This window comes from Cynocephalus volans, chromosome 14 (genome assembly GCF_027409185.1).
Source record: "Cynocephalus volans isolate mCynVol1 chromosome 14, mCynVol1.pri, whole genome shotgun sequence".
Classification (NCBI taxonomy): Eukaryota; Metazoa; Chordata; class Mammalia; order Dermoptera; family Cynocephalidae; genus Cynocephalus; species Cynocephalus volans.
Window position 1 is genome coordinate 85,763,161 of NC_084473.1, and position 9,627 is coordinate 85,772,787.

A 9,627-nucleotide genomic window follows, 5' to 3' on the forward strand; every position below is an offset into this window, starting at 1 on the left:
AACTGACAGTTCCTGCTTCACAGTGGCATTTAGCTACTGATCCAGGTTGTGAGATACCGCTTAATGATGCTGCCATGAGATAATTCAGAATAAGCTCAGATCAGAAGATCATAAATATCCCCAGTCATAACACCAGTACAGGGGTGGTGGGCAGGGGGTGGTTGAGCCAAACAGTTCATCAGATGGTGGGAAAAAACTAGATGTCAGTTCCTATTTTATTTATACCTTATAAATTTTCTAGTTTTGTGAGAATTTCATAATGTATCAATGTCCACATTTCAAGACGTATCTTCAACTTTATTTTATTGATTAGGACAAATGGGATCAAAAAATGTTTGGAGTCCACAGTTCCGAAGGCTGTTCGTTATGCTCTGTGATGGATAGCTCATTCCCAAGCAGAGTGCAGGGTGGATAAAGATCTTCTCTTTCTGCTCCCAAGACAGCCTTCCTCTTGCCTGCCTCACCCTACCCCAGGACCTTGGATGGGGTCAGAGGAAGGACCAGCTGTGAAAGGAACCTCTGGTTGGGGTGATTCCTGTAGGAGTTTCTGCAGCAGATTAAATGCCCTGACATCACCTTTTGACCAGTTGTAATTTGGGGTATTATGAGTTGAATTGTGTCTCCCCAAAAAGATATGTTGAAGTCTTAACCCCTAGTACCTATAAATGTTACCTTACTTGGAAATAGGGTCATTATAGATATAATCAATTTAAGATGACGTGGCTCTTCTTGCTATATTCTCAAAACACAGATCCTTAAAGTTTGAATAAAAAAAGAAACCCATAGACAAAGAGGTTAGTGAGCAGGTTATGTTTTTCTGCGATGGATATGATTTAGGAAAGCAGAGGGAGGCGTTCGATGGGGCAGTTGCCTATTCACTGACCTCACTGGGGCTCACTGCCGCTTTGCAAACTTTCCGAAATACAAACTCAGTGTGTTTCCTTTTACCAACATTATCTGTCACTCCAACAGGTTCACCAGCCTCACAGGAGGTGCAGATGAACCATCCGGGGTGAGCAGCCGATTCCAGTGTGTTCAGGGAGCCCACCTTAGACCTATAAAAGATGAAGCGCTGGAGTGCTGGCTCCTTCTGGACAGTCAGGTTGGTAAGTTTCTTCTTCTACAAGGTAAAAAGAGATTGATTAGATAGCACAGGCTTTGAGAGGGAGAAAAACCCAGCACATGTGCTCTGCTCCAGGCCTTTGCATAGGAGTGGAGGAAAAGATGGAGGGCAGGGTGTTCCTTGGGGAAGTTGGGGTGTAAATCTTGATACTGGTATTCTAAGAGGTGATAATTAATCATGCCTTCTCTTCCATGCACCTCTTTCCCCCAGAATTAAAAATAAATTGAGAGAAAAATGCAGGAGTCAGATGGACACCAAAATATCAGCTCTATAGTTTTAAAAGTTAGATTAAAGAATACAGCTTAGATCTGCAGCCAGAATTAGGCTTCCTAAGATTCCTCCCCTCAAGTGAAAGGATAACCCATCTAAGACTAAGTTTGCAGAGCAGACACACTGCCTTCTGACTGCTGCCTCACAGCCTCCAACCCTTCAGTGGCACACAGGATCCCACCCAGATGCACTATGGGCCACATGGAGGGCCAGAGCAGGAGAGCACAGCACGCCCAGGGCAGGTGATCCTGGAGAGGAGGGAGGGCTGCTTGCACCTGCTTGGCTCCTCCTCCTGTCTCCCCATCATGCAGAGTCCCTCCTCCTCCTCCAGAAGGGGCACAGAGCCAGAGGAGGGTAGGAAACTTCTGTCTGGTGCTTCCAGAACAGTGGATGCTCCTGTTATACTGGCCAACGTAAGAATTTGCAGGGAGAGCGAGAGGCTCTGAGGACCCTGGTCTTCCACATAGGGGTGGCTGAAGTCGCAGGAAATTGGGCTGGAATGCTTACCTTCAGCTGAAGGGATGGCTGACTTTTTCCTTTTTCCTTGTCACAGCAGAGACATAACTCTCCTTTAGAAACTGCCAGGTGAATTGGACTTCCTTTCTCCTGGTGGGCTGAGCGTACGTGCAAGGCTAATACAAAGAAGGTCTCTGGAAAAGGACCATCAGAGAATGGGTCAGTTCTCAGAGCAAGGAAAATCCCTCCTGTCTGCTGGGGTTTCAGGCTGACTCTCTGGTCAAAATCCTCCTCCCCTTCTGTCATGCTGGTACGAGCCTCTCTTCTTCCACAGTCTGCACATCTGGCTCCTCTTTCTACCAGCCCTTTCAGAAAGACTCCCCTCAGATGTGGTCATTGTCACAGATCCTGGTATGTTCCTAAGGGTCCCTGGGGCTTCTCCTCCCCACTGCCACCATTTGCTGGAGCTGGGGGTGTGGTCTAGCAGAGAGCCGAGCCTACTTAGAGGGATGCCTTACCCTGACTGGGAGGGGACAGAAAACACAGCCAAGGAGAGAGTCACCTGGGAGTATATATTTTTTATCTGGAACTGCCTTGAGGCTCTCACCATCCAGAACGAACACTTTGTTGTCCTGGTCACGAATGCTGAACTTCTCTGGCTCCTTGATGTTCACTTTTGGACCTAGATCAATATAACCAGATGTCAACACTTCACATTGAGAATGAAAGACTCAGCCCTTTGCACCCCACATCTGAAGGGCCCAGCCCCAGCTCTCCACCCTGTCTGTGGGATGGGACTTCAGAGCTGCTGAATATTTCTTCCATTCCAGACTATCTGCCTTGCAGGGAAAAGCAATTTAGCTATGTCTGTAAGCATGTGGGCTCCCGATTTTGACAAATTGATTCAAATCCAAACTCTGTCACTGCTGCTTTAGGACCTAGGACCAGTTACTGAATCTCTTTGAACATTAATGTCCTCATCTGTGAAATGAGGGTAATAACAGCGCCTACCTGAGAGGAGAGTTGTGAGGATTAAAATGCTTACTTGAAAGAGTGGCACTTCTCCCCAGCTAAGAAAGTGTCTGAGAAAGAAGTCAGTAAGTATTAATCATTGTCCTTCTTAACCCTCTTTCCTGCACCCTCTGACTGGGGGCATCACGCCACCAGCAGTGCGTGGGAAGGGGCAGATCCCTGCACTGGCTGGTCCAAGGGAGGAACAGTGGAAAGGGCGGGGTGGGAAACAGAGGCAGGAAATACCAGGAGCCCAGTGTGGTGCAAGACTGACCTTGCACTGCAGAGGCTCTTTCGAAAAGCCACAGCCCTGGGAACATCTTCAAGCAGACAGGACCAGCCACAACAGTAGCCAGGGCATTCCTCACGCTGTGGGCTCTTAAACTCATGCCAACCAGTCCTGCCTTGACTGAGTCCTACACAGGGAACCTCCCCTATGGGCCTCTGATTGGGCAGGTGACCCGTCCCTCAGCAAGGAGCTCAGGCACCTGTTTGAGGAGGCCAGGAGTCTCCATGCTGGGCCAGTGACTGTCAGGGATGGGTGGCTGTGAAATGTGAAATATGGTGATATGATAACACAGTAACCACCACGCTGTGTGATGCTACAATACAGGTATCTGTGATAGGCCATTATAACGTAGAGAATAATTCTAAGCTCTCATTCTCCTCTCATGACATAGGCACACAGCCTCTGGCTGGTGTCTTGGAGGAACGTCCTCCTGCCCAGAGAATGGGGGGAATCCTCCTGCACCACCGGCTCTCCTGCCCTCCTGCCCTCCTCCCTGCACCTGCTCAGGCCCTCTGCGTGGGATGGCTTCCTCCCGGCTGCCGCAGCACTTCACGCTTATCACTCCCCTGCACGCAGGTATTGGCATCCTTGTCTCATCGCCCTGTGGCACTGTAAGCTCCCGGGAGCAGCTCCCCTGTCTGACTTGCCTGTGATCCTCCATGGCCCCCGCCTAGGGCATCATGGACACTTGTGTTTATGAAATGGACGACTGGCCCCAGGCAAGATCCTAAGAACCCTGCAATGACGTGGCGTCAGATAAGATCCGTGGTTCTCAGCCATGGCTTATATCAGAATCTCCTGGGGAGCTTTTCTGGGCCCCACCCCCAGACATCTGAGTTCATGAGGCAGGTGCAGGTCAATTGAGAGCCATCGGACTAGATTAACTCTAAGCCTTTCAATTTCTCTCACTTTGGTGTGCAATGAATCACCTGCAGATTGTGGTTCAGTAGGTCTGGGTGGTGTGAAGGCTCTGCCTTTCTAATCAGCTCCAGGAGCTGTCGATGCCACTGATCTGAGGACAAGGCTTTGAGTGGCATGGCCTAAGGCAGTGGTCTGCAGCTTGGCCGTGTGCTGGGAATCACCTGGTGGGTGACATTTCAAGACCATGGATGCCTGGGCCCCACACCCCTGAGATTCTGATGCAATTGGTCTGGGTGAGACAGGACATGGTGTTATTCAGAAGTTGCATTCTAGCACCAGCATTGTACTTTCCTGCCGGTGTTATTCAGAAGTTGCATTCTAGCACCAGCATTGTACTTTCCTGCCCCTTAAATATCAAATGTTTCTTCAATCGGCTCCCTCTTTCGCTTCTGTTTTCCTCCTCTCATGCCTGACTTGGGCCCTCATCTCCCACTCTGGCTTGTGCAGTATCCTGTTAACTTTGTTCCTGCTCATCACTCCTGACCCTTAATCTATTCTTCAAACTTCTTTCTCAAGGCCACTGCAGAGGTACAAGTGGTTTTAAGGCACTGGTAGTTATTTTCTGAAGGGCAGTGGTTCTCAAACTTTCATGTACAACACAATATCCTGGAAGGCTGGTTAAAACCCTGACCCCTGAGCCTCAACCCCCAAAGTTTCTGATACAGGAAGTCTGTGGAGGGGCCTGAGAGTTTGCATTCCTAAAAAATTTCCAGGAGCTGTTGCTGCTGCTGGTCTGAGGACCATACTTGGAGAACCAATGCTCTCAGATTTGAGGGAGATCCCAGCCCTGACAAGGAGATGTTAGAATGGGCCCAACAGACAGGCTCATGTGGTTGGTGCCACCCAGGTGGTGCACAGTGCAGATCAGGAACCAGCAACCTTGTAACTACAAGACCAAAAACAGCAAAAGCAACAGCAGCAGCAACAGCAGCAGCAGTGGCAGCAGTGAAAACAGCCTCCCTCGTGGGACGGGGGACTTGCCAGGCTCCCTCATGCACCCCATCTCACTTGGTCATAACTACCATTTTAACAGTGAGGAAAGTGAGGCTTGGTGTTCACACATTGACCTGAGGTGCAGTTGGGAGGTCCGCTGACTCTGTCCTGTGCAGAGAGAGGTGGTGGGTCACCCTCCTCTAACACTGAGTTGGGCAGACAGATGTTATGTTACTTTTAAATTTCAGCATCTGTCACTTACTGCCTGCGTCACCTGGGGAAGGTGACCTCCCCTCTCTGCCTCAGTTTCCACACCTGAACAGTGGTGATATTAGCAATTTCCTCCTAGGGTTGTTAGGAGGTGCGCACAACAGCCTACAAGGAAGATTCTGGCTCTGCAGAACCACCATGAGCACTCAGTGGTGCGGGTGTCCCTGCGCTGTTATTCATCAGTGTTGAGAGGTCAGGGTCGCCAGACTTCCTGATGGTGGTCAGACATGGTTGGAAGGTTCCCAGGCACAAAACCTGAGTGTGCTGCTCACCAGGTATGTGTTTTTACCTGCCCCTCTGGAGAGGCAGAGGCCAACCTGGGCTCATCTTTCTTATACACTCTCCTGATAGGATTTGCTTCCACAAAGGAAAAGTCTCAGACCATCCAGCACCCTTAGGTGTCCCCATTCTGTGATTCTCCACCCCCTCAGAGGGCCCAGCAACACCATTCCCCATCCCCTCCTCGCCCCTATCCATCCTATCACCTCGTGCAGGGGCCTTACCTGAATGGGCAGAGCTCACAGAGGGGAGCCTGGGGCCTGGCTCCAGGGGGCTTCCGGCTGGGTCTGCAGTCAGAGAGTGAGGTTAGCACATGCAACTGCAGTTTTTCAGGGACTTAGGGGTACCAGGGACTACTTGATTCTTTGCTTTCTTTGTGTGAGTGCTGAGAAATACTAGAGCAGAGAGACAGTAAAGATATTAAAAATAACTTCCCTGGTCAGAATGTTGGAAAATAGAGATGAAATGGTCAGGGGTCAGCCTCTGGCATGTTACAGGCCTCTGCCTTCACATTCCATGCATAAGATGGTCAGGTGGCTCAAAAGCCTCCTCCCACTGTCCCCCTTGAGCCAACATCCGAGTGCCTTCTTCCATGGGGCAGCTCAGAAGCCCTGCACCTGGGTCATGTCTCCAACCCAGCCTCAGAGCATCCCTTCCCATCTGAGACTTCTTGTCTGCCTGGGCAGGTGGGGACAGAGGAGCTACATCTGGAGGATACAAAACCATCCAGTTGGTGGGTCAGGACTTTAAAACCCTGAACCTCTAGGTGGGGTGATCCATTTTTCTACCACCTGCTGTGCCTGGGCACCTGTGGCAAGACTTCCTTTCCCCTTCTAGAATTTCTCTTGTCTATTTCACTCGCCAGGGAAGTTCTTAATCTCGCTTACCATGCAAGGTCAGCAGGGAGGAACTGGGTCTATGCACAGCACCTAGCAAGGTCCTGCTTTAGGCATTACACTTGGGCCCTGACCTGGATTTTTACAAGAATCTCACCTTCTGAGCAGCCCTGGGCTTCCTCCTTTCCCCCATCTTCAGAGTCCATGTTCACTCTTGAGTTCTCCTCTAAAAGGGACATTTTCAACGTTGATGTAATAACTCAACAGGAGATGGGATGAGTGCAGGACCTGAGCAGACAGGAAGAAGATCAATTACGGCACCTTCTGATCCCAGGACACCTTGCTGGATGTTTCTCATGCTAGACAGGCTGACGGCGTGCTCTCTGCTAGGCGTGCTCTCTGCTAGGAAATACTCACTGCATCCAGGAAGGCCCCATGGGGCCGAATCATGCATTTCTGTCTATCGCTCTTCCAAGGCACTGTTTTCCAAACTGTGGGGTCACAGTGCTAACATACGGGTCACGACATCCTTTTAGTGGATCTTGACAACACTTTATAAAAATGAAGCAGAATAAAAAGGTTCAAAGTGCATTGCTCTAGTCCTATGGCTGGCAAACTATGGCCCAGGGGCCAAATCTGGCACACTGCCTGGTTTTTGTTTATGTAGATTTTTATTAGAACACAGCTGTGCTCTTGTTTACATATTATCTATGGCTGCTTTCAGGCTACAATAGCAGAGTTCAGTAGTTCAGAGACCATTTGGCTAGCAAAACCTGAAATACTTACTATCAGAGCCTTTCTATAAAAAGTTTGCTGACTCTCTGCAGTAGCTGATCTTTGCCTATAAAAGGCAATTTCTTTGCAATCTCTTGTCATAGAAAACTGAGCCTCCAAAAGTCCCAGGAGACAACTACTACCTTGGGCTGACACACAATTTAATTCATTGACAGGGAGTGAAGGAGAGAGATTTATAGATACCCTCCAATTTTTATGCCCTATCCCAGTTGACAAAGAACATTCCTCAACACTAGTCCAGGTAAACACATTGAAGGAAGTGGGGCAAGTCCCATTTCACAGATGAAATATTTGAAACTAAGTGACTTTTCCAGGGTTCTGCCACTTTTAAGGTTGCAGAGATGGGCATTTTGTGTGGAAAACCAGTCTCTGAGAATGGCTTAAGAGTGGGACAAAGGGAACTAAATTGTTTTCCAAAAAATATAAGTGACAAGGAAAGGCTCTAGAGCTCAGCAGCAAGGAGAGGGAGCAGAAGAGGAAGGAGACCACCGGGCAGTTCTGGGGCTTGGGTAGAGCTGCTGGATCTTTAAAGGTAGGGATATCTACTACATGATGTTAAGTTGTTTTGTTGTTTGGCTGAATCCACAAAGCACAACTGCCTTTGAAGTTTTGGGGTAAATCAAGGAACACAGAGAATCGGTGGCACTTTATAAGACAGAGATTTTAGCAGTCACTGAACATCAGAACAAGAAATGTCTGGCAGAGATGTAGGTATCCAAAGACATGAAGATACTGGTGGTGCTGCTGGAGGACAGAGTTATGCCTACAGGCTGGAGGACCTGGGGATAGGTGATCTATATCTATTTATCTATATCAAGATAAATTCAGATAGCTTCCACAGAGCTCCCTAAAGAGGCAGTGCATCCGGACATCTGAGACCCATCTCTTTCTACCTAAAAGTGCCCGAAGTATTGGGTTCCAAAATTTCTTCCGCAAGAACAGTACTGTCTAAACTCTGAAATCAGTCTCCTCAGCCTTCAGAGAAGGTGCAAGAATCACCAGTCAGGGTTTTCAGATTCACTAAGCCAGTGTCTGCCTGGTCCTCCAGCAATGCCCTGCTTATTGGTGGGCATAGCCCTCCCGGGAGACAGCAGACTGCTCTTGGGGCTGAGAGGAAGGTGGTCTGGGCAGGTCTCAGAAACGACATTTAGAAATTCAGGAAATCCATAGAGGGACATGATCTTACTGGGGAAAAAAGCAAGTCGGGCAGCTGGACACTACTCTACCCCCCCCCACCCACGTCAGTTGGCCTCTAAAACCGGGGGTGAGGACCACCTACCTGGGCCAGGGATCCCCGTGGTCTGTGGCTCCGTCTTGGATTCCTGGACCTCTGTCTGTCTCCTGCTCTTAGAATCTCTCATATGTGGGAGCCAGGTCTGGACCTCATTTGGAATAATCAGTCTGGGAATGAATATGCAAATGACATGGCAGCCCTGCCCTATCTAGTAACAAATGGCACCCTGGGTCATCAGTCATCACTCATGGCCTGTTGTTTTCCAAGCCAAGGAAAACTTGCTGTGTCAGTCTGCCAAGGGCTGTGCCATGTCCATTCAGCACATTTCAAGGCACTTGAGATAGACTGTGTGGCTGCCGGTCCAGTATGACAGCAAAGGTGTAGGGAACAGGTGTGAGTGAAGGAAAGAGCAGACTCAGGGTCTAGGTCAGCCAGTGAGCCCGGGAGGTTCAGGGAAGTCCTTTTTCTCATGTTGGTTCTGTGCCCTGATCCCAGAGTTCAGGCAGGTGGAGTCCCCATGTCCCATGGAAAAATGTCCTCCTTGATTGCTGCAAGGTATTTCATTGCCTGTCTAAAGACCTGAGAAAATGTTATTCCCTTGATGGCCAGAATAAAAATCCCTAATTTTCCTGTTAAATTTCTAAGAAGGAAAGACTTATCTTTGGAGAACTTCTTGATAAATCTCTTGGGATAAAGATGACATTGTGAAGGAAAAGATGAAGTAAAAACAGAATAGAGTCAAAACAGCCACTAACTTGCCTCCTAAGGAAGGAGGCAGGTGGGGTAGCTGCAGGCACTTCTGTAGTTCTGACTTCTGGATGAATGAGGATGCGCCAGTGTGGGGGGCAGCCCAGAACTGATCGTGGGATGGGAAGGAGATTCGTCGGGAGGTGCTGTGCTGGAGCAGGTACAGACTTGTAGAGGTCATGCCCAAGTGGTTCCAAAAAGGAAGGGAAATGAGAGAGAAGAATGTCTACAACAGAGGGTGCTGTATAGTATAGTGTGGATGCCTCAATATAAACTCTCACCTGTGTGCCCCATCAAAACCTCAGTAAGTTTGATTATCTGTACCAATACTGATGCAGAAGGGATGCTATTTGTTTGTTTGTGGATGAAGAGAAGAAAAAACAACTAACTTGTGGGTCACATGTAAATGGATCATAATTTAACTAATCCCTAATTTTGAACATTTGAGTTTTACTTTTACACT

The 9,627-nt window shown here is 48.7% G+C and overlaps 1 protein-coding gene across 2 annotated transcripts; it reads right to left on the reverse strand.

Annotated features, from left to right (window-relative positions):
* Positions 1-286: 286 nt before the first annotated feature.
* Positions 287-6,627, reverse strand: IL37 (interleukin 37). 2 transcript variants are annotated; one of them, XM_063078943.1, is made up of 4 exons: positions 6,546-6,627; positions 5,777-5,839; positions 1,901-2,043; positions 287-1,120 (listed from the first exon to the last, which is right to left on the reverse strand). In XM_063078943.1, exons 1-4 carry the CDS (start codon positions 6,625-6,627, stop codon positions 872-874), a joined length of 537 nt encoding a protein of 178 aa, XP_062935013.1. In that variant the 3' UTR covers positions 287-871. The 2 variants fall into 2 exon arrangements, with proteins under 2 accessions (XP_062935013.1, XP_062935014.1); XM_063078944.1 differs by lacking the exon at positions 5,777-5,839.
* Positions 6,628-9,627: the final 3,000 nt, after the last annotated feature.

Excerpts from the sequence above, each read along its gene's own strand:
- IL37 (XM_063078943.1), bottom strand. The coding sequence starts at position 6,627 with ATGTCCCTTTTAGAGGAGAACTCAAGAGTGAACATGGACTCTGAAGAT. Across the intron at positions 5,840-6,545 it reads AGCCCAGGGCTGCTCAGAAG|ACCCAGCCGGAAGCCCCCTG; the intron begins GTGAGATTCTTG and ends CTCTGACTGCAG. Across the intron at positions 2,044-5,776 it reads TGTGAGCTCTGCCCATTCAG|AGACCTTCTTTGTATTAGCC; the intron begins GTAAGGCCCCTG and ends GTCCTTTTCCAG.